This window comes from Prionailurus bengalensis, chromosome E3, assembly GCF_016509475.1.
Source record: "Prionailurus bengalensis isolate Pbe53 chromosome E3, Fcat_Pben_1.1_paternal_pri, whole genome shotgun sequence".
NCBI classification, from domain to species: domain Eukaryota; kingdom Metazoa; phylum Chordata; class Mammalia; order Carnivora; family Felidae; genus Prionailurus; species Prionailurus bengalensis.
Window position 1 is genome coordinate 4,984,113 of NC_057357.1, and position 24,603 is coordinate 5,008,715.

The window sequence follows — 24,603 nt, forward strand, 5'->3', positions numbered from 1 at the left end:
AGACACCAAGCAATTTTGCCCGACAGCAGTATTTTATTGTTATGACAGTGTCTTGTGACCCACTTTACTCCCTGCTCCTTCCTTCTCGGTTATAAGCAGTAATTAGTAATGTCAGCGTTCTGGCTGGGCTGCTCCAGGCCCATTAATAATGCAAGAACAGGAACAGGACGGATGCGTAAGTGTACAACAGAGGTTTCAAGGTTAAAAGCGGTAACGGAGAGAGCTATGGCGGGGGTAGGGGTGTGGTGGTGGTGGCGTGCAGGTGGTTTTGGGAGGAGAGGAGGAGAGTGAGAGAGAGAGAGAGAGATGAAAGGAGTGGGAAGAGAGAGATATGGAGAGAAAGAGAGAGATTTAAATCTATTTTCTGAAATGCTCAGCTTCCCTTTAGGGCAATACGTATGGCAAAGCACAACTTCCTAGTTGTCCTCGCTCAAGCTCGCCCGCTCTTCTGGAGTGGACACACGTCTCTGGCCACCTGGCAGGGAGTGTGTCCGTGCTAAGTCTCTGGCGCTGGAGAGTTACTAGTGTATGAAATTGAGGTCAGAGAAAACTATACCAGTATCTTTCAAACATATTTTCGACGTTCTAAATGACTTCTCTTAGGAAGGCAATGCCTGCTTGTTCAGCAGAACTGGTACCTTCCCACTTACTGCTTTTAAAGGAAAGTCAAGACAAGTGATGCAGAACAGGCCCTGGGTTTGGCAGCCAGCACCCCCCCCCCCCAACGGAAGACAAGACTGCGTTGTTACAACTGCTCCCGCATCTCTGCAAATCCCCATCACAGGGGTTGCAAGGGGAGGATTTCAAAAGGTACAATATCACACATTCCTGCAGAGCTTCGTAGAAGAACTGAATGACTGCACACATCCTGCAAATCAGGCCTGGAAAAGGATTAGAACAGCTATTTGAGAAACACTTGCTCGGTAGATGGGGGAGGGACTACAAGGCAAGGCTGAGCCCCATCCTGAGCTGTTCCTATCTTCAATGTCTTTTAAGCAGAGAAGGATTTGCTACTAAACCTTTCATTTGTCCCTCACATACCAAAAGTGAGCACTTTTCTGTACTAGGAGAGTAACAACTTTATCTGCTAATTTCACAACCAAGGGCAGACATTTTTAAAACTGGTCGTCGTAATGCTTAGGTGAATCAGAACCCATTCTTACTTGTGAGTCAGAAATAGTCTCTATGGGAAAAGGAAGCAGCTGGAAACAGTCTTGAATCATAACTACTGAAAGCTGTATTTATCCCCACGGGGCTGACTTCAGGGCCAAGGTTTTCTCACTGGCTGTGTACTGTCCAGGAGCCCCTGAGCACGCGCCATAGACGGGGCTCCTGCACAAAAGCCCGTGAGAAGAAGAAAGGCAGAGCAGCCGAGTTCCAGCGCTTTCCACTTGCCATGAAACCCCACCCCCCCTCACCTAAAACCTAAGGCCACGCACTCTTCTTTGAGGGAGGTGAAGTCAGCCCCCACAACAATCTAGGAGAAATGGCTATGGGCTTGAAAACACACAAGCGCAGTTTACAAATCACATTTCTACCTTTCCCTGCAAGTTCCCTTAAAGCCAACAAAACAAAATAAAAATCCTCTTGCTTTAAAAGTTCAGGTGACTGGGTTGATGAAAATGGGTGTGTTATTTTTTTTTAATTTTTAAAAATGTTTTTATTCATTTTTGAGACAGACAGAGCATGAGCAGGGGTGGGGCAGAGAGAGAGGGAGACACAGAATCCGAAGCAGGCTCCAGGCTCTGAGCTGTCAGCACAGAGCCTGACGCGGGGCTCGAACTCACGGACTGTGAGATGATGACGTGAGTTGAAGTCGGATGCTTAACCGACTGAGCCACCCAGACGATGGCTATTTTTTAATTGAGAAAGCAAGACACGCATAACTTCCCAACCCCTTGCGCCTTCGTGTGCCTCCCCCGACGCAATTCCTGGGGCCAGTTTAAGAAACTGCCCATCCTCCCAGTTCTTCTGTACGTGTGCACACGTATCTCCTGAGACCCGAATATAAACATACCATTCCCACCCGCCACTCTACACCTGGCTCTCTTCACTTAATACATCTCGGGGGCAGCTCAGCGGTGGCACCACCACACCCATGTCATCCTTCTAAATCTTATTGTGCATGCCAGGAGTTGACTGACGGGAGCTCACGGGCCAAATGTGGCCTGCTGCCCATTTTTCTAAACACCATCTTACTGGCTCACAGCCACGTTCACTGTTCACATATCATCCAGGGTGACTCGCGAGGTACGAAGGCAGAACCGAGTAGCTGCGACAGAGACTATGCGGTTGGAAAAGCCTCAACTGTTTGCTGTCTTGCCCTTCGTGGAAAAAGTCTGCCATCCCCCGGTGTAGCGCTATATGGATGCGCCAAAATGTACTTGACTTGTTTCCTGCTGGTGAACACGGTCATGGAAAATTCCTTACTCCTTAGAATTCCTCTTATTCCTTAAGAATAAAATTACAACTCTGCAAATGCTGAGGGGCGTGAAGAAGGATGAGGAAAGGAAGAGCAGGAGCTAGCTGGGAAGAGGCCAGCCTGAAGGCGCAGGCTGCAAGAGGGAACTTCAGGGTGAGCTACAACCTCCCGAAGTGTCACTTCCTCTTTTTAGAGGAAACAAGAGGCGAACTGTGGGTCTTTTGATAAGAGGAAATCCCCCTCTGCTGTATCAAAGCTACTCCCTGTGTTTGTGTTTTTCTAAGTCTGGCAAGGCTGCCCGAAGCACACTGTGACCAAATTAGGAAGTGAGCAGGCTGATGTCTCTAAGCTGGTCACCGCACAGCCAGGACGCCCGAGCATGTGTAGACAGTGATGGATGGGGAGGGAGAGGCTCTATCCAAGAAGGAAATGCTATTTGCTTGAGCAATTAGCCTCATAAAAGTTACACTTAATAAGAATTAGTAAGTGTTCTGTAAGGCGAAATTCACTTGCTACTGCTGACAAAAAAACAAAGGCTTCAAAGGTTTCTACAAGGAAAGACTGTGGGAGACAGAGAGTGGAGACAAATTTTGAGGGGCATTATCCTGTTTATTTCGAGGGCAGTGAAGATCTTGAGAAGTACCAGGGGAAAATATACCAACGAGCTCTTTAACAGATTCAGAAGTTTTACACTATTGAGAGAAAAAGAATTCAGGCAGGTCGTGCTAAAAAAGAATTGTGTAAACGCTCCATTTTACCACTACTGCCTCCCCAACTGCTTCATTTGCTGGAACAGTAAGGTTTAAACTCATCTTACAGTTTCCAACAAGGTCTAGGAATGTGTGACACTGAATCATTCATACTGAGCTCCTTTCTGCCATCTCTACTTGGTGATATTCTCTTCCAGGAATGACTTCTGAGTTAACTTCTGATTCTGAGCCAACAAGCTGACAATCTATTCTGACCACCAGTACTATCGGGGTAATAAAGTTTAAACTTGAAAACCCTTGCTTTCCTCCCAAATTTCCAGATCAGCAAGATTCTTGGACATGGTTTTTATTCCCTGAAGAATGTGCTTGGGTCCGTTCCAGCATTCGCTCTGAAATCAGATGTGCAGTTAAGACTTAAGGTAAATTTTATTTAAAAAAAAAATATTTTTTTAACGTTTATTTATTTTTGAGACAGAGCATGAATGGGGGAGGGTCAGAGAGAGAGGGAGACACAGAATCTGAAGCAGGCTCCGGGCTCTGAGCTGTCAGCACAGAGCCCGACACGGGGCTCAAACTCACAGACTGTGAGATCATGACCTGAGCTGAAGTCAGATGCTCAACCGACTGAGCCACCCAGGCCCCAAGTTAAGGTAAGTTTTAAATGACACATCTCAGTTCCTCTTTACAGGAAAACCTTCAAGGGAGCCAGGCCAAAAGATGTGGGCACTGTTTTTGGCTCAATCGGAGAACCTGTCCTCTTCAGCTAGAGAAGGCGGAGGCCCAGGGCAGAGGTCTGTGCGGGCGGTGTACTGGGGTGTGGGGCTCTCGCTGAAACAGCATGCTGTGTGCTGCCGCTAATGTGTGCTGAGCTGGCATTCTGGTTCCTTCACCAGGCTGCATGGGGCAGGAATTTCGCAGCCCCACTCTCATGTTGTCGAAATAGCTAAACGTTTGCTTCCTACCTACTCCTATACTGATTTCTGAACAACATTTACTTACAATCACCTCAAGGGCCCATGGATTTTACAGGTAACAAGGCTACAAATAGATACTTTCTGAAAGACCTTGGCTGACTCACATGCAGACCCACAAGTTGAGAACTGTACTTTTATTAGTCCGGGTTTCTGTGGCCCATCATTAACGGAGGCGATTGGTATACTAACAGACCACTGAGGACACGTACAGATTTGACCTATCCTGGAATCTCTGCAGAGTCCACATGTAACTGAAAGACATAATCTGGAGGTCTTCCTCAAGCTACACGAACCTGGCACTCAGTCTCTTCCCTGCACCTGCACAATGAAGGTGCCGGGGCCATATGATTTCCCAGGTACCCCTTGCAGATCCAACGCCCGCAATCACAGATTCGGGAAACCAGAGGCCAGGATCACAGAACCGTGCGGGCAGGCCCAGTGCAGCTCCTCCGAACAGGGTCTGAACTACACATTCACGTGTCCCGCTCGGCCAGTGCCGAGGATACCCACACCTGTCCTGACCTCACGCTGCCCATCAGATGGCACGTGTCCCATGCCCTGCTCTCGGACACCCCCCGCCCCGCAGCCGGGCCTAAGCCAGAGGTGTGCACTTTCCAAGGCTGTCTTCTGCTTTTTCACTGCAGTGCAGAAGCCGTTTTCACCACGGCTCTACACAAGCTTCGTTGTCCTTTTATGGTAGAAAAATGAATTGCTTGCCCAGCAGTGGAGCTGAGAGAGATGACAGAACGGAAAGTTGTCATTTGTTGTGGTTCTGGCAGCAACAGAAGAGAGCGTTCTCCCCTCAGCCACCCTGGGATGGACAGTGCACGCCAGGCATTCAGCGGGGGAAAAGCAAACCCAGCCAAACTGCTCCCAGAGGCATTCCTCCCTTGCCTGGCCTGTGAACGGATGTGTTTATTTATGAAGAGTGTCAAGACTTATTTTGGGGGAAATGCACTTTTTACAAAACAAGGTATAAAAAGGCCGTTTTGTGTTCTGCTAGAAGCTCTTAACAGAGGTACCCCAGAAAACACGGTTCCAATCAGATCGCATCCAAGGAACGGGTTTCATTTCCTTGCAGGATGAGGCTATGGGACTGGAGCTGGGCGGGGAGGTGACCTCGCTCAGAAGGGGGGGGGGGCGCAGCTGTTGCTGAAGGAAGCCCAGCTCAGCCCACTGACTGTCTGTCTCTGGCTCAGCTCGGAGGGATGGGGGAGTAGCCACCAACTCCAGATAAATACATTCCTGGGAAAAACACACCAATATCCAAGTCCCTGGGGTAATAAACAGCAGTTGGTACCATAGGGCCTTAAATTGTTTGCATTTCTGTCAGGAGGCCCACAGAAAAAAAGCAGGCCTCCCAGCAGCTGGGAAAACATGTTGCAAAAGGAGAATTAGGCAATTCTCTGTATGCACATTGGAGTTAGGGAAATTAAGCTTATCTGAGTGAGAGAAATTAAGCTTATCCAACATGCTTTCAGCTGGAAAACAAGCCATTTTAAATGGGTGGGGAAAAAACTTTGTGATGGTTACATGGTTTCTTCCATATTTAAAGCACCCAAGGACTAAAAAATCACGCTGGCCACCGAGTGGTAGCTAAGTAGCAGCCACTAAAAGAGGGGCCAAACGTCCAGTTTTCCTACAGCCAGCAATGCAGACCCTTCCATGCAGCAGGGGGTGTGCTCCAGAGACAGCCAGCCTCTGGACATGTGCGCCCAGGATGTGTCCACCTGGCCTGTGAACGGATGTGTTTACTTATGAAGAATGTCAAGATTTATTTCCTTGCACTGTCTCTGCCTCTATCATCGCTTGTAACCACTGCTGCCTTTACCTTCCGGCCTGCCCCCCGCCCCCCCCCCCCCCCCCCCCCCCCCCCCCCCCCCCCCCCCCCCCCCCCCCCCCCCCCCCCCCCCCCCCCCCGGTCAGCCCTCGGAAGACCAGCGTTTCTTCAGGCTAATCCACTCCCACCGAGGTCTTCTGGAGAAGGGTCAAAGATTGCTAGTGAACACCCACAACACTGCACTAATGGGCTTTGGGACTGGATGGTTTGTTAACCAAGGACAAAGGAGCACCGTGCATTCCCAGGTCGCGGGTCACTAGGTCACCAGAAGTGACCAGATATTCCAGCCCCCCTAACGCTGTGTATCTAGTCTCTCCCCCCATCATGCCCTCTTTCATGGCTCTACAAGGCCCGCGCTCCCACCAGAACTCTGATCACACCATCCCAGCATTAGGCTCGCAACGGCTCCCTGGGGTGTCTGCAACCAGATTCAGGCCTCTGCTCTGCAAACCCCTTTCTATCTAAGGTCCACTCCTCCTCCCAGTGTGTACTCTTCCTGCTCTGTCACACCCGTCTAACGGCTGACCCTTGTTCAGCTCTGCTTGCATCACTCCCTGGCCAGGAATACTGGTCTACCTGTACCCATCAGGTCCTGTTAGGACTCAGGCCAAGACCCAGCTCTTCCATGAAGTGTTTCCAGACTGCCCAATTAAAGTCCCCCCCGCCCCACCCTCCATCCCCAGCTCCCTCCAGCAGCCCCTGTCACCATCTCACTATTTAGCTGTCTGCATAAGGAGTCGGCTTCTCCGACCCCGATCTCAGGGTACGGTTGTGGCTGTCCCTTCTGTATTTCTTCAGGCATGGCAATACTCAGTCAAAATCTGCTGAATGAACCACCAAATTCCAATCAAAGCCAACCGGCCTGTCTTGGCACAAGCCTATGCCGACGGAGCAGCGAAGCAGTGTGTTCAAAGAGGGAAGAAACGTGAGACAGAAGGGGGAAGACCCTCATCAGCTTCTTCTACAGGAAGACAGCAAGGCAAAGGGTTTTAAGAAAGAGCGAATCCAAAGGAAGAACTCAGGGGAGAGAGAAGAGCTGTAGGGCAGAAAGGGCCACGGTGACAAAGGGCTCGGGGGCACGGGGCTTCCCTGGACAGAAGACCCACCCGGGGAGAGCTAAGTGGAGGTCAGAGTGGGCACTGGCCTCAGAAGGGAGGAGGAGGCCTTTACAGGAGGAAAGAGCCTGGGAGCTAAGAGGATTGTGACAACAGGAGACGTTTTAAGCAGCAAAATCTCGAAGAGGGGACAGGAAGGGAAAAGGACAAGCAGGAGTCAAAGACAAGAGAAGAAAAAATTGTGACCTATCTCACTCTCTTTGGGCTAGAATCTGGATCAGCTTCTCAGGTACAGGGAGCTTTTGAAATTTAAAATACTTTTCATATGAATTTCTGATGGAAAATAAAACTGAAAAGTGCTTTTATGAGACTACAGGGATTTGATCTGAGAAACTCTTAGCCTGTTTCTCTTTGAAAACCAAATGCCAACACCAGTTTCAAAACCCTCAGTATTCTAGAAACCAGGGACTTTGGACTGGAAGGACACTCGAAAGGTCATCTGGTCTCTTTTCTGGCCTTGAAGCTGCACCACTTGCTGGAAGGCATTCCAGAGAGGGGAGTCTGTCCAGAGCTGTCCAGCAGCCTCTGGCAGGGCCTCAGCATAGGGCTCCAGGCTCCTGGAACAGTCTCCCTGTTACAATACGGTCTAGTGACCCATCTTGGATTCCTTCTGGGTACCTCAGGTCTTTTTTCTCAAGGAAGCTGGAAAACACCAGGTCACTACCACTCCTACGGAAGAATCTTGTACAAATAGAGACCCTCTCCCCTGCTCCTCCCTCCTCCTTCCAGGAGGAGGGGCCCTTTCACACCTTCCCACAAAAAGCTTTTGACAGTTTCCTACACATTTTCCTAATCTCTTAAAAAAGTGACAATGCCACAGAACTGGACATCCGATTAAGGGTCTTTCCAGTTCCCAAGACTGAGAGGCCCTCAAAGGAACAAAGTAGGTAAGAGCACAGATACAGAAAAGTCAAGTGAAATCAGATTTTTAAAATGCAGTATTTTTAAAATTAGCTTCGTTATGAAAAAATTTAAATATATAAAAACGTAGGCAATAAACATGAGTGATGGATCCCCACATGCCCATCACTCAGGTTTAATAATGATCAGCTCAGGGCCAATCTGCTTTCTGTACCCCATCTACTCTCCCGTCCTCTCTCACCCAGTGTAATTTTAAGGTAAACCCCAGACGACATACCCTTTCATTTGTAAGCATTTCAGTTTGTATCACCAAAAGATAAGGAAGGAGTGTTAAAACTGGCCAACCATACCCAAATCACACCTAAAACCATAGAACAGTGAGGAAGGCAGCCTTGGATTTGACTCCTGATGTTGTCACTTGCTAGCTGTGACTCTGGAGAGACGAGAAGCAGAAAATCCCTGAGAGGCTGTCGGCAGGAGCTCTGCTGGCAGGCTGCTCGGCATCTGCCTGTCGAACTAGGGAGCCGACCCCCATCTCAAAGGGCCCTGAGCACCTGCGCGAACTTTCTGGCAGAATGGCACAACAGCTTGGGGGTATGCTTCTTCCCCAACCGCAGCCGACTGGACCGTTTCTCAGTGCTGATCCTAGTCACCAAGGTCATTCTGTGCCCGTTTTCTCAAGGCGCATCAGTACGTAATGCAGATACAGAGCACACAAGCTGCCCTTCAGTTTCATGGGCTGGCAGGGCTGGCTCTTTAGCCTGTGACAGTGGAGACGAAGGGCAATGGGTTCTGGGTCTGGGCAGTTCATCCCACGTAGAACGGTAAACTGGCCCACAGACAGGCACGCGTTTCTAAACATGGTCTGGGAGAAAGCCATGCGGCCTCTGGGGACTAGAGAGGTGACAGAGGCCCTCCTCATTCTCTGTATGTTTGTCTCAAAGTCAGGGAGGACACCGAAGAGTAAAACGCCATGCTCAATGCTTAGTTACTCCACAGCGGCAGGAAAATGACCTTGAGTCCAGCAGCACACATGAGAAATCCCACCCTGTGACGGCTCCGCTCCGTGCTTTAAGCCTTCCTCTTTGCTCCCGCCTCCCGTGCCCCCACGCCTCCTCCCTGACACAGACACCCACGGGGAGATGGGGTGTTTTCACGCTTGTGTTGTCACCATAGCAACCATTTCTCTCCTACCTGCAAGGCTGGAAGCCCTCAGTGCTCTGTGCCGAGAATGCAAAGAGGGCACACGAAGGCTCTGTGCTCCACAACACACACACACAGCACACATGCACACACACGCAAACACGTGTGATGCGTGCACACACTCCTTCAAGGACACTGCAGCCAGAACCACTAAAACAAATTAAAATGCTGACACCGGGTCACACAATTAGCAATTAGACAAAAAGGCAGCAAATGACTATAAAACGACATTCTGTAGACATCAATTCTTGAGGGATTTAAAAAAAAAATTTTTTTTAAAGTTTATTTATTTTTGACAGAGAGACACACATACAGAGTGTGAGCAGGGGACAGGTCAGAGAGAGAGAGAGAGAGAGAGAGAGAGAGAGAGACACACACACACACACACACACACACACACACAGAATCCGAAGCAAGCTCCAGGCTCCAAGCCGTCAGCACAGAGCCCGATGATGTGGGGCTTGAACCCACAAACCACGCGATCATGACCTGGGCCAAAGTTGGACACTTAACCGACTGAGCCACCCAGGCACCCCAATTCTTGAGGGATTTTTAACGTGAGATTTCTGAAGACTCTGAATCAAAACACATCTCTCCTCTGATGAGGCACACGCAAAAAGCCATTAAGTTATTTTAACAAAACATATGAAGGCACTAAACAAATAATGTGTAGTTTCCAGAAAGACAGGCACTGAAAACTTACAGTCCCCCTATGGTTTGTGAACAGCGTTAGACTGTGGAGAGCCTGATACGCAATGGCTCATGGTGGCCACAAAAAACCGTGAGAAAGGGGTCAGAATTTCAATTTTAGTAAGTGCCCATACAAATCTGTTAAAAATTCAGTCTCTCTCTTTATATACTACAGATAACGCATCTTAGTAGAAACCAAGACACCAAAGAGAGACAAGGAGGGATGTCCTTTCACTCCAAGGTCAGTGAAAGGTGAGCAGCCCTGACCTCTAGGCCTGCCTGCTGCACTGGCAGTACGTGGGGCAGTCAACACCCCAAGATCAGTACCTTCCCAGGAAGACAAAAAAACATACCCAATGAGTCATGGAGACAAACCATGGATTTTTATCTTTGTGACTAATTCTGACTTCTCTAGCAAAATGTACAATCGTTTTTCTAGGTCCATCCTACACTCATCTCTTTGAATATTATTCCCTGGGATGCCAGTTTTTTCAAATAGGGATAACACCACCACCACCACCACAAGAAACTCAAGAGGAGGGACAAACCAGTGCTGTGGACCAAGCAACTGAGACTGACAGAACAGACCCACAGGTAGCCTTCATTAGGACACAGCTCTCCCCAGGGTAGCACAGGTCCCTCTCTGAACTTGAACAATGCAGGCTCAAGCGACAGCAGTCATTTCTTCCAGAATGTATCAGGACAAAATTTAGCTTAAAAAAACCCATCCCCTTTCCACAGTGGCATGCTAATAAGAAAAGAGTTTTCTGAGTACATGATTTGAAAAACTAGGTATGCAAGGAGTCATTTGTGGGTCCCCCAAGGGACTTCACATCTAACCATTTCAGGGGAATCCCACCCTCTGGTGGTGGCGGACATTTTACAAACCTGGGAGAAGCTCCTCCTTTCTAGGAACTCCTCACCTGCACACACTCACCGCTGGCATCAGTCTCCCCCTTCCTTGTGCGGCAGCTGTTGTTTCCTGACCTAAGAAGCGCCAGACTCTGGAGCGAGCGCTTCACCTGCATCACGCCGTTTACTCCTGGGCCCCTGCTTTAGGACACACGGCCGTTCTTGTTTCACAGATTAAAGAACCATGGCTCGGGGAGGGGACGTATTTACCCTAAGTCACAAAGTCAAGAAGTGGAAGAGTTGGAATGAAAGCATGAGCCGATTTAACATCAAAATCCCTGGTCTTAACCACTGCGCCAGACTGTCTCCTGAGCCGCAGTGCAGGCGACAGCCACGGGCACCTCGGGGTCTACGGCCTCACCACACCCAGCACAGTGCTGGGTCCAGAGCAGCACATCAACGAATGCCTCTCATATAACTGTTTCCGAAAGAATCTCCAAACAGAGAGCTTAGTAATAAAGCCCAGCAAAAGCGCCTGTTCCAAGCTATGCTGACAGAGGAGGAACACAAAGCCTGGGAACAAGAAGCTGTGTGACTGGCCTCCTGGAAGATGGCAACATTTTAACCATCTAGAGCAGTTTCAATGGGCGAGAAAAGAAGCACTGGAATGTTCTCTGGGAGCAAGACATAGTAATGCCCATGCCCACCTCCCGCAGGTCAAGGAGACAGGCAAATACCAAGTCCACATGGACACTTCGGCCTGTCTGGACTGCTGGGCTCTGAAATGCACTCTACTACCTGGGGGAGGGGTTGCAGTCAAGCCTTGCGCCTCAGGGGAGGAGTGCGAGGGCCGCGCCAGCCCTCCCGAGGGGCAGCCATGGCAGCGCTGCCTGTGCCCACTTGCCAGCCTCCTCTAAGGCCAAGGGGGAGAGGCTGCTGTTTTCACCATTCGGTGCCCATGATCAAGGGATAAAAAGGATGAACTGTAGGAGTAAAAACTACTCCTGTGGGGCTAAGGGGAAACAAAAACAAATGTTTTATTCATACTGGCCTTTTCATTTAGCCCATGTGTATGTAAATATACGTGTACATATCATTACCTTTCCTCCTCTCAGATAGAAATCTACCTCCCTTTCAAGTAAGTGCTGCTAACAACAGCAGATACGGCATTTACAGGACTTTTACTGGGAAGGCAGGGGAGGAAAGAGGTAAGCAATATTTACCTTCTGTGTTTTTATTCTTCTCGGGAACACACAAACACGCACGCACACCCACTGAAAGAACCAAACTCTCTAATCATTGTTAGATGTGTTAAGATGTCAAATAATGAAGTGTAATTATCAACCAAAATTTTTCAAGGATCAAGCAGCCTATGACGAACAGATTCACTATGCTGTTTGCTATGAGGAACTTTAAAAAGTGGAAAATGACAAAAATATTAAGTTCAACATAGGATTAAATCCTGAAACCTCACTGCCATGATGCCAGCTCTGCTCTGTGCTTGACGGGAGGGCCGCTGACACGGATGGCGCCTGGGATCCCCTCTGGGATCGTGTCTGAGGTGGGGAGGCCTCCCTCTGGGTTCTCGCCACTGGGTGATATTGTCACCCGACTCCACACCTCCGTGGCCACTTGGTAGGGCAGCTGTGGGGAATGCCGGGAGTCCTGTGAGGCACCTACCCAGCATGCCTGCGCACCACTGCAGCCCGAGGTCTTAAGCTATTCAGCGAGAACCCTCGGAAGGAAGTGATTCACCTTGCGAGCAGGGGCAGGCCACCTCCCCCGAGAGGGAATTCCCACCCCACCCCACTCCCTGTGTGGACTCGCATCATGCAACATGGACTTCCATGCCAGTGAATGAGCCCTCACTCTGGAACTTAAAAAATCCTTTTGTTACCCAAACATTCGGTTCTTGTCAACATAACTTCCTGAATAAAGATCCTCCCTAGTAGTGGGAACAAGAGGATCAAGCTTCATTCACATCTAGATAAATGTAAATGCCTGTGCTCAGCACAGGAGTCAGCTGACTGGCTGGGGCTCAAATTATAGTGCTGCTAATAAGTGCCAACCGTCCACTGTCACAGCTGGAGCCGCCCTGGCACTGACAGCTGGGCCAGGCTCATTGACATGCTCTTCACGCAGCCATTCAGCTACTGTAGGCGGCTGCAGATGCCTGTTTTTTAGCAACAAACTGGCTCACTGCAGATGTGAATTTTGGTTGGATTTCACTGCTACAGAGTCAATCAATAACACTGAAAGCTACAAAGGACAGGACAGGGCCTAGAAAGGGTAGAAAAAGATGTGTAGGGAAGAGAGATGAGAGACATAGGAAAAGAAAGCAAGAAAGAGACAGGGAAACAAAGACATGTGACACTGGGAACAGACGAGTGTTTGCACAGCCACACTCACCCTCTTAGCCTCACTAAGGGACACCAAACCAGGTGTCCTTCACAGTTCTGTGGACTGAAGTCTCATGGCCTGATAGGTCTCCCTTCTTGAGCACTTACTTCCTGAATATTCTCAAACCTCCACCTCGTGGCCCTGGCTACCATTCTGGAAAGTTCTACTTACAAACCTCTGAATTTATGGAACAAATCTATGGTTCTGGGAAGGTACAGAAGGACTCAACAGGGAATAAATATTCCAGGAGCATCGCTTTGAAATCTCCTTTTATCTAACACTCAGCAGTCCCACACCAAACATCCAATTCATTCCTAAAAGCAGCATGCTGAAAACAAACTGATGAATCCTTTATCTGAAAACACACAGGGCGCTAAGGGCCTGGACAAAAGCATTCCATCATATCAATGAGACAAAGACTCTCTCTCCATTTCATCAAAGATACAGGATCTCATTCTCTTCAGGGATTTTGGAGGAATGAGTCCAGGCATTCAAGCCCCCGTCTAGATAATGTATTAATATAAACGCCTCATCTCAGAATGACAAGTTCCTGGAAATCTAACCGGAGTTTAGATTACTGGCAAAGATGCCGCAATGAGGAAGCAGATGCCCTTAGTCTCATGTGGGCCAGAATCAGTTTGTGGCTCATTTCTTAAACATTAGCAACCTTCAAGGATGAACGGTTTGTTTAGCCACCTAGTTGAAAAGAAACATCATAAAGATAATTTGTGTAAGTCTAAAGGTCAAAGCGTATGTTCTAAAAACACTGACATCTTTGAGGTTACATTCTGAATGCACATACTGATTTGCTTTGGTACTAAGCCCAAAAGAATACTGTCAATTCTGTTTAGGAGACGGTGTCTTGCTGACTGACATACTTTTGAAATGCTCCAGAGAAAACCCTTCCTCGTGGAGTATCAGTGCCACCTAGTGGTGACTCTCCATAGCGCTTGATAAGAATGGACCAGGTTGGTCCTAATGGTAAAGCTCTCCTGGGTGCAGGTTCCCAAGAGACAGTTTTCACTTTATTTTCCATGGTGGGCCAACCTCTGCAGACCTCACCCCAGTGGCAGAGAGTGCGTCTCTAAGGCGAAGGCGCATGCTATCACCTGCAGGGGTGGGTCGAGTTCTGCTGAAGGACACTGTAATTGATAACGCCTGCCTTCTGATGCACTTTCTTTACTGGAAAACATTACCAAGGGACGTGAAAAGATCTGCATAAATGGAAATACCTACTTTGAAGTTAGCAGGACTCACCACTTTAAAGATAATAATTTCCCCAAACTCACCTATGCATCTGAAGAGATCCTAAATCAAATGCTAGCAACATTTCCTAACTCGGTCACCTACTTCCTAAATGCCCCACCGCAGGCCTGCTGTATTCCCAGCTGCGTTCCCTGTCCCGGGGCTCCCTCCTTTCAATGCTTCTTACTCCTGACTCCCCAAATTTTCCTCTAGCTTAGCTCTCACCTCATGTTCCCGACTCTAGCACTTTGCAAGTAATTCCCGAGCACCTACCACGTGCCAGGCATTAGCAAAACATGCACATACTCAATCTCCCCATCCTCAAAACTCCGCCTTCCCAAAACAGAATTAACCTTCTGTCCTGGAATCTCTTTCTCTTCTATTTTCAATTGTGTGTGAATAGCATCATCACCCACTTAGTGGCCTAAACCAGAGAAGTGAGTCATCTGGACTTCTCCCTACCCCCACAGTCAGAATATCTTCTTCTAATCCTATCTCGCCATTATCTTTCAAATCTGCTCTTTTTCCCCATACTCATAGCCTCCATACTCATAGTCATGATCTGTATTGGTCCGGACGTGTTAAGTCATGCTGGTGGGAATAAATTCAAACTCCGGTAGCTCAAGAGAGAGACTTATTTCTACACGTCCATCTTGGCAGAAGGAAAAGAGACAACAAACCATTAGACCTCTATTGTGTTTAAAAAAACCAAACGAGTGAAATCCTATTAACAAATCTTACAGTGTACAGTACAGTATCGCTAACTGCGTGTGCACTGTTGCATAGCAGGCCTCTAGAACGTGTGCATCTTGCGTGACTGAAATTTTATACCCACCACACGGCAGCTTCCTATCCCCCCCCCCCCCCCCCCCCGCCTCTGGAGCCACCATTTTACTTTCCGCTTCTGCAAGGGACTACACCTCCAGTAGGTGGAATCCTTTTGTGATGGGCTTGTCTCACTAGTATAATTTTTTCAAGGTTCGCTCATGTTGTAGCATGACAGGATTTCTTTGTTTTTTGGAGAGAGAGCTCATGTGCACTTGAGGAGCAAAGGGAGGGAGGGAGGGAGGGAATCTTGAGAAGGCTCCACACTCAGTGGGGAGCCCGATGCAGAGCCCCGCGAGGCTTGATCTCACAACTCTGAGATCATGACCTGAGCCGAAATCAAGAGCTGGATGCTCAACTGACTGAGCCACCCAGGCACCCCAGGACTTGTTTTTTCTAAAAAACCTGAACAACATTCCATTGTATGGATAGATATCTCCTTTAGCCATTCATCCATGGATGGACATTTAGGTTGTTTCTGTATCTTGGCTACCGTGAACAATAATGCAATAAACAGGAGTACAAATATCTCTTCAAGATCCTGTTTCTGATTTTTTAGGACAAATACTCAGCAGCAGGATTCCTAGATTATATGGTAGCTTTATTTTTAATTTTGTAAAGACTTTATTAAGTAATCTCCACACACGAGGCTCAAACTTACTACCCCATGATCAAGAGTCACATGCTTCATCAACTGACCAAGACAGGCGCCCCTATTTTTAATTTTCTGAGGACACCCCATGCTGTTTTCCACAGGGATGTACTGTTTTACCCGCCCATTAACAACGCACAATGGTTTACATTTCTGCACATCTTTGTCAACACTTATCATTTTCTTTTTCCTTTTTGTGAGAGTGTACATCCCAGTAGATGTGAAGTGATCTCACTGGGGTTTTGATTTGCATTACCCTGATGATTAGTTATGTTGAGCATCTTTTCATACACCTGTTGGCCATTTGTACGTCTTCTTTGAAAAACTGTCTTTTTTTTTTTTTAACGTTTATTTTTTTTTTTATTTTTGGGACAGAGAGAGACAGAGCATGAACGGGGGAGGGGCAGAGAGAGAGGGACACACAGAATCGGAAACAGGCTCCAGGCTCTGAGCCGTCAGCCCAGAGCCTGACGCGGGGCTCGAACTCACGGACCGCGAGATCGTGACCTGAGCTGAAGTCAGACGCCTAACCGACTGCGCCACCCAGGCGCCCCGAAAAACTGTCTATTCGAGTCCTTTGTTCATGTTTAAACAATTTTTTAACGTTTATTTTTGAGAAAGAGGTAGAGACAAAGCAGGAGTGGGGGAAGGAGAGAGAGAGAGAGAGAGGGAGACACAGAATCCAAAGCAGACTCCAGGCTCTGAGCTGTCAGCACAGAGCCTGAAGCGGGGCTCGAACTCACAAACCATGAGATCATGACCTGAGCCGAAGTTAGGCCCTTAGCCAACTGAGCCACCGAGGCGCCCCCTGGCCATTATTTTTTCAAATAAGCTTTCTGTCTTTTTCTCCCTTCTCCTTCTGAAACTCTTATGAGATATACACTGTTTCACTTGATGGTGTCCCTCGCATTTGTCTCTTAAGCTTTCCTTGTTCATTTTTTTTTCTTTTTGCTCTTCTAAGTAATTTCAAATGACTTGTCTTTGAGTTCACTAATTCTTTCTTCTGTTTAGTCAAATTGGATACTGAATCCCTGTAGTGAAATTGTCCGTCAGTTACTACACTCTTCAGCTCCAAATTTTGTTGGGATTCTTCTCTCTATTTTCTCTTTGTTGATACTCCCATTTTGTTCACATATCATTTTCCTGAGCTTGTTTAACAGCTTTATGATTATTTTGAATTGTTTGTCATGTAATTCTCATACCTCCCTTTCTACAGGGTCCTTTCTGGAGATCTACTTTCTCCCTGTGGTTGGACCATGTTTTTCTTGTGCCTTGTTACTGTGTGGTAGGATCTACACATTTTAAGCAACAGTCACCTCTCCCAGTCTTTACACATTGGCTTTATGCAGGGAAAGACCTTCACCAATCAGCCTAGCTAGAGATTCTGGGAGCTGTTACTGAGGATATGTCTTCTCTGGAATTAAGTGTGAATTCCCAATTTGAGAAGTTTCACAGTTTCCTTATTCATGAGCCTGCAATTTCTTTCTCCCTCTGGTGTCTGTCTATGGTACTGCAGGTTCTCTGGAGCTGGTGTAAACTGTCCAGCTCCTTCTCGTTCTCCGCGGTTCCTAGGCATCTAGAGTACGGTGGGTCTCATCAATGCTGAGCTCGGCAAGAAAGAAACTAGTCCCTTAAAAAACCTCCTTCCCCAAGAAGCTAGAAACTGGGTACATGCTCCACTCTTCCTTTCCCTGAGGGAGAAGCTGCCAAGCTGTATCAGCCTCTGCCTCCATCTGTGTGAACTGTGGGTCCTCTGGGGTGGTAGCCAGCCTCTCGGCTCTCCTGTGTTCTCAGAGGCATCCAGGCATCTAGAGCATGCAGGATCCCGTCAGTGCTCTGAGTCCAGCGAGACAACAACCAGTCCTGTAGACAGTACTCCCAAAAGCCGGAAGACTGGACACACGTTCCAACTCTTTCCCTATTCCCAGGGAGAAGCCAGAAGTTGGGAGTTTTTCTCTAGCTCTTTCCACACTAAGTTGAGGGGAAGGGCAAAGGTACAGGAGCGTATGCTAGTTTAAAATACTGCCTTTGGGGGTGCCTGGGTGGTTCATTCGATAGAGCATGCAATTCTTGATCTAGGGGTCGTGACTTCAAGCCCTATGTTGGGCACAGAGCTACTTAAATTAAAAAAAATAAAATTAGGGTGCTTGGGTGGCTCAGCTGATGAAGCATCCAACTTCGGCTCAGGTCACGATCTCATGGTTTGTGAGTTCGGACTCTGTGCTGACATCCCGAAGCCTCCTTAGAATTCTGTGTCTCCCTCCCTCTCTGTCCCTGCCCTGTTCATGCCCTGTCTCTCTCTCTCTCTCTCTCTCTCTCAAAAACAAAACACTGAAAAACTTAAAAAGTAAATAAATAAATAAAATGTAGTAAGTAAATAAAACGTTGCCTCTGTTCGCAGCAGCCTCCAACCTGGTGCCCCTTCCTGTCAGTGCTTAGATTCAGGAAAGACAGAAGCCAGACCCTTGGGTAGCTGCCCAAGAAGTCTGGATGCCAGATATATGCTCCAGTCTTTCCTTTCCCCCCTCCAGGGGGGAAGCTAGGATTTAGGGGTTTCCTGGATGTGCAGGTGGGAGTGGCTCTGGCAACAGAGTTCCATGGATGTTCCCATAGGCTTTTTTTTTTTTAATTTTTTTTCAACGTTTTTTATTTATTTTTGGGACAGAGAGAGACAGAGCATGAACAGGGGAGGGGCAGAGAGAGAGGGAGACACAGAATCGGAAACAGGCTCCAGGCTCCGAGCCATCAGCCCAGAGCCTGATGCGGGGCTCGAACTCACGGACCGCGAGATCGTGACCTGGCTGAAGTCGGACGCTTAACCGACTGCGCCACCCAGGCGCCCCTCCCATAGGCTTTAATACAGCTGGCTTTGCACTGTTTGGAATGAGGGAACCTCTTAACTGGTTTCTAAATTTCTCCCAAAGGGAACTGGTCTGTGTACTGCTGATCAGCGTTTCGGGGGGTGGGTGGGGGGGGGGGGGGTGCGGGGAGGGGGAGTCTGAGGCTGCTGACTGTGCCATCTTCTTGACATTACCCCAAATCATGTTTTGACCACTTTTCCTGCAAGTGACTGACTTCATCCAGACTGACATTTCATTGACCAAAAGAAGTTACATGACCACCTCCAAGTTCAACAGGGCACGTATATCCCTTCCACAGAAAGGAAGCGGAATATTTGATGTTTCTGCATCAGATCCTTTAAGAGTAGGCTTCATGCCTAGTGTGGAGTCCAACATGGGGCTTGAACTCATGACCCTGAGATTGAGACTTGAGCTGAGATCGGGAGCCGGAAGCTTAACTGACTGAGCCACCCAGATGCCCCTCTGTTTCAGATCTTAAAAGCCACTGGCAGACTTTCACTCACATCTCAGTTTGGATGTTCTCAAGACACTCACAGGACACTGTCAGACACATGAGCGTAACTGTCTTTGGAGAATAATGGCTGTACCTTCAGTCTTCCAAATTGTGTATGAACACTTTTATTGGCAGGGTCTAATTTGAAATTCTATCAGGAAGTGCAGTTCCCAGCTCCACCTTAGGCAATTCATGGAGACTCCACAGTTGATGGCAGTGATGTGCATCTTTCACCTGGACTACACAACAGCCAGAGAGACCTCCCTGTTACCTGTCCCTTTGTCCCCCCTCTCTTACTGGTGCTCCAGGCCTGCATGGCCTGACCCCACCTAGTCTGTAAGCCTTCAGTATGCTACTGTTCCTCAGACCTAGAATATTCCAACATCTTCACTTCCCCCCACACCCCTACCTTTCCTTCCCTTGGCTACTGGGGCCTCCCCAGGCATTCTGGTGCTGGGTGCATGGGAAGCACACAGGGCAGACAGGTACTACGCTTAGTTCCAAAAGCCGGAGACTATTGGGACAACTGTTATAGCAACAACCTGCAGTGGGGATAAATTATTACATGGACACATCAGTTCTAAGAACGCATTCAGATTTTACACAGAAATGTGAATGCTGAAAACAAAGGGAATAAAGTTTCATCCATTAGTTTAGTTTCTTCCTCCTTTTCCAATGACTACTTTCATTTCTCCCCTCTCCCATAAGGCAGAGATATTATAATGTTCAACTCTTGTCATGCTATTTTCTTTTTGAAAGTAGGCTCCATGCCCAGTGCAGAGCCCAATGCAGAGCCCAGTGCAGGGCCTGAACTCACAACCCTGAGAAAAAGACCTGGGTGGACGCTTATCTGAGCCACCCAGGTGCCCCTCTGGTCATGCTATTTTAGAAAAATGGTTTAAAAATACTTGTCTAGGTTGCTGCCCATATTTATCAAAAGCTCTAAGTGGTTTGTAAACAGTTAACACATTTAAATTTTTATTTTATTTTTTAAAATTTTAACGTTTATTTATTATTGAGAGACAGAACATGAGCATGGGAGGGGCACAGAAGAGGAGGAGACACAAAATCTGAAGCAGGCTCCAGGGTCCGAACTGTTAGCACAGAGCCCAACATGGGGCTCGAACCCACAAACTGCGAGGTCATGACCTGAGCCGAAGCCGGATGTTTAACCGACTGAGCCACCCAGGCGCCCCAATAGTTGACACATTTTAAAACACTTTAGTTAACAGAGGAGCCTAGTTAAAAAGAAGAAACATTTTCTGCCACGAGGTGCTTAGATGGCTTTGGTCTCACCCGACACAATCAGTTCTCCTGAGAACAGTGAATAATCAGATGCGACAGAGAGGATGCCATGATACCCAGTCTTTTAATCAAAGAAGTGTCACTTGGACTTCGAAAACCACAGGGAGGGAGGGGGAGAGAGAGGGAGAGGGAGAGAGAGAATGTGTGTGTGTACACGCATATGTGTGCACACAGGGGAAGTATTTGAGCACAGCAGGGTAGTGAAAAGAGCAATCAAGAAAAATGCTGGCCCAGTAGAAGAAACTAGAAACCCTTCACGTTTGACGTGAAGCTATCTGCCCTCCTAGGAAAAGGTATACAGCAGGGGTCCAGAGCTTTGTGACAGGATTCCACACGTGGCCCGTTTCTCTGTAACCAAGTCAAGCATGATTCACAAGTGGTGATCTTCATTTGCTTTCATGAAAAGCAGAGCACACAAATCCTGCTCACAGGTCAGCATGCAACCAGCCACTATCTGGGCCATTAGTGTTGTCCACAATACCATAATTCAAATATGAATACAGAAAAACATGTGCCTCCCTACCTTTCGGCAGCGAGGATTGGGACAGCTGAACCTCTTCACGTCGCTGTCCAACAGGGCCGGAAAGCTACAGGAGGGGCACCTACGATCAAAACGGCAGAAGGAATATTGCTCAGAATATGGAAGCCTGACTTGGCTCCCTGTGACCGTTCCCACGAAGATGGGGTTTTCGGCTGGACAGCTGTATCTCCTGACTTTTAATTAAAACAGGGACTGAGGCTCTCCATCATGCTGGCTCTTATCAGAAATGCAGGTGCCACTCTGAGTCCTGGCTCAGTGTAAACCACTCCGTAAACACAGACCTTCTACCTTTGTGAGAACGTCTCACACCTATGTCATCTCTCCCCCAGCCCCCCAACCCAATGTGTAATGACGGTCCTATAAACCAAGTGACGAGAGGTGCCAAGGAATGTGGTTACAAACACGAAAGGCAGATCTTCCCTTAGTAAAATTATTGTTACTGCTCAGGAGAAAACTGCCAGGAGACCTGGAAGATCCAGCTTTGTTACAGAGGTTTTCATCGTCTATGCCAGTGGTTAGGCAGTCTTCCTAATGGGGACTGAGATCACAGATGACAAGCTCCACTCAGAGGACTCACCTGACAAGCTCATCGGCGTAAGCGGCGGCCACTTCTTCTTCCGCTTTCCGCTCGTAGTACTTATACAGGACGGTCTGGGGAAGCACCTTCTCCAGTTCGCTGGCTGGGAATGAACACGTGCAACTGCCCTCCATGCAGCTGAGCTCTGACTAGAATTGGAAGGTCAGGAGACAAAGAAAGAAAAGAAAACTCAACCAAGTTTTCAGAAACACAAAAGCCTCAGTGGTTCAATGTATTCCTCAACGGGAAGCAAATAAATAGTGGATAAGAAGGAGATCACACTCGAAATAAGGAAAGCATGAATAAACCCTACGAAGTCCATCTCTGGTGGCACCAGAGGGCCCGTCACAGTCCAAACCACAGGGACATGGAGAGTGACGAGGAAGGACACGGCACAGTGTCTGAAAAGGAGGGATTTGTGAGAAGCGAACGGATTCCCTCCACAGGCCCTGAAAAGGTTGGAGGTTGAGACCACATGGGAGGCGGAGGTGAGTGGTACAAGGGACTGACGAGAGTACAGAGTAGAGCTCTTCCAGGAGAAAGGACAATGGCCTCCGGGACAGCTGCACCCGAGGGCCCTGGACGTTGTCTTCAAAGCCACCAGCAGCTCACCGAGTCCTTCCCACGTCACGCCACGTCCTCTTCTGCTCTCGCATCCATTTTTAAGGACTCCTGTGATTACACTGGGCCCGCCTGGATAATGCAGGGTCGTCTCCCATTTCAAGGCCACCAGACTAGCAACCTTAGTTTCCCCTGTCCCATGGAGGTAACATTCCACAGGCTCTGGGATGAGGACATGGACGTCTCTGGGGAGGCCATCATTCTGCCTGCCACACCGCTCTGCCCCCGTTACTCAGTTCTTGACTCAAGTACAAGCAACTTTAGAATAACTGAGGCTGAGTGGTTTGATTATTGGTTAGGCATTCACAAAAAGCAATTTTGGGTTTTAGGTATTTATTAAGACAAAACTCCTTCCCACACCGTGTTATGCTAACGTCAAGAGACACCAACTCTGGACAGAGAAATATGATCTTGTACAGTTGTTCATTTTTTTTCCCAAGCCTACTTACCTATTTTTAAGTAACCTCTACACCCGATGTGGGGCTCAAACTCACGAGCCCAAGATCTAGAGTCACATATTCATCAGACTGAACCAGCCAGGCGCCCAACAGTTATTCATTTTAATGCAACTATCAAATTCTTCAAAAATTTTATTAAAAAAACCCCAACAACACACTCTCATATATTCACATAGCTGCAAAGACCTCTGAGTTCAGGCTTTTTGTTATGAAAATGAAGATGAGTGAAGGAGGTGCTCCTGGAGCAGGCACAGGGGGACACCGGGCACGGAGAGTGACGTCACTCGCTTACGACACCATCGCTGCAAGCAGGGACCGCCTAGGAATCCCACACACGCCAGCCTGTCTCACCCCCCAAAGGGCCATTTCCACGAGGCATGTGCACTGGTAAGTGTGTCGCATCCTCTGTGAACACCTCGCACGCGTGGACATGTCCCATGTTCTCACCTTCCCAGATCCGAAGACGGCCTCTTGGGCGTATCTGATGAGACACTCTTTGCAGAACAAGTGCGCGTCCGCACACTGCGTCAGCTCCTCAAACGGAAACTCCCCGTAGCAGCAGCGGCACTCGATCAGCTGGCCGTCCTGTGGGCCGTCAGAGACACTCGTGAGACGCCCCGCGCGGAAGCAGACGGGCAGCTATGGGCCACGGTCCCCCATCCCCAAACACGTTCTGAGGTAAAAAGCAACCTTCAGACGCCATCAAACAATGATGAATTGTTCTTTCCTCCCTAAGTCTAGCCCGAGATGCTAATACAAATAGTAATCTATAACCGGAGACAGGGAGAACCGTCATGGGTTTTTATTCTTTGGAGGCATCCTTTGTACAAAGTTACCGTATCAGGAATCCCATGTTGCCAGTAGAGCGAGCACACCTATTCTCCGACGCTGACATGATTACACGAGTCAGGGGAAAGTGGCATGAAGGATGTTATTGCGAAAAGCTTCAAAAAGTAGGTTTTGCTCTCTTGTAAGAAGGCAGGAGTGTGAGGGGCTGCCTCTGAGCCCCAGCTCTATGTGCAGCGGCCCCTGAAACTAGCTAGTGCAGCAACCTCCGGCACCGTGAGGACCGTGAACTTGCTCCTCTCGCTAATGGTAGAGATCGAGCCAGTCACCAGTCCATTCCCTCCGTGCTAGAAAAGGCCGCTACGTGAGGACAGCAGAGAGCGTACAAGTCACCTGGTCCTCAGGCCAGACACGGCGCTTCCTTCTAACCCTTTGGCACCAGAACTAAATTTGCCTCTAAGAGCCTAACGGATTCCAGGCAATGTTTTTCAAGACGAACAATTCTGTCATTCTCTCTGCTTCAATTCTGACCCAGTCTGGGATCAAGAGTGCCAACCATGGTTCAAGTATCTGACTGCAAGCTGGTTGAACCACAAAGTCAGTACATCAACAGGTTATACAGGAACCAAAATCTGCCACCGGGAAATGTCGTAAAGAAAACAGGTCACGTAAATACCCAGAAAAAATGAATTCGTGGGATTTCAAACTACCTTTTGATACTGTTCTTCATTCATCTGCAGGGCGAGCAGAAAGTCTTCATGCTGGGGAACAAAAAATAATACATGCAGATACAATTTAGGAAAGATGCCACAAGCATTTAGCATTTACTTTCATAAACACAAAAGGACTCAATTATGAAAAATCATCTCTTCACTTACACGGTGTAGTGGTTTAAAAAGTTACCTCAGAGTAAATTTAAAATGCACCAGAAAGCTAAATATAAAAAAGGAAACCGAACAAATACTGGAAAATATGGGGGAAGCTTTCTTACATCGGATTCAAAATGTGGAAGGAATGAGGGAAAATCCGTGTACATAACACTTCTGAACAGCAAAGACTAGCGAAAGCAAACAGTAATGTGAACGGGCCACAACCTAGTCTGACCCGGTGTTTTGTCGGCATGGCTGGAGCGACGCAGGCACTCCGCTCACATGACCGATACGGGCACACCT

At 48.1% G+C, this 24,603-nt stretch overlaps 1 protein-coding gene across 2 annotated transcripts in view; it reads right to left on the reverse strand.

The window, feature by feature from the left end:
• Window positions 1–24,603, reverse strand: part of RNF216 (ring finger protein 216) — a 145,930-nt gene that overhangs the window by 68,869 nt on the left and 52,458 nt on the right. For both annotated transcript variants that reach the window (XM_043559610.1, XM_043559607.1), the window contains exons 10-13: window positions 24,142–24,192; window positions 23,093–23,230; window positions 21,567–21,715; window positions 20,972–21,050 (exon numbers count right to left, since the gene is read on the reverse strand). In XM_043559610.1, coding sequence (XP_043415545.1) covers window positions 20,972–21,050; window positions 21,567–21,715; window positions 23,093–23,230; window positions 24,142–24,192 — 417 coding nt within the window. The remainder of the gene's footprint in view (window positions 1–20,971; window positions 21,051–21,566; window positions 21,716–23,092; window positions 23,231–24,141; window positions 24,193–24,603) is intronic.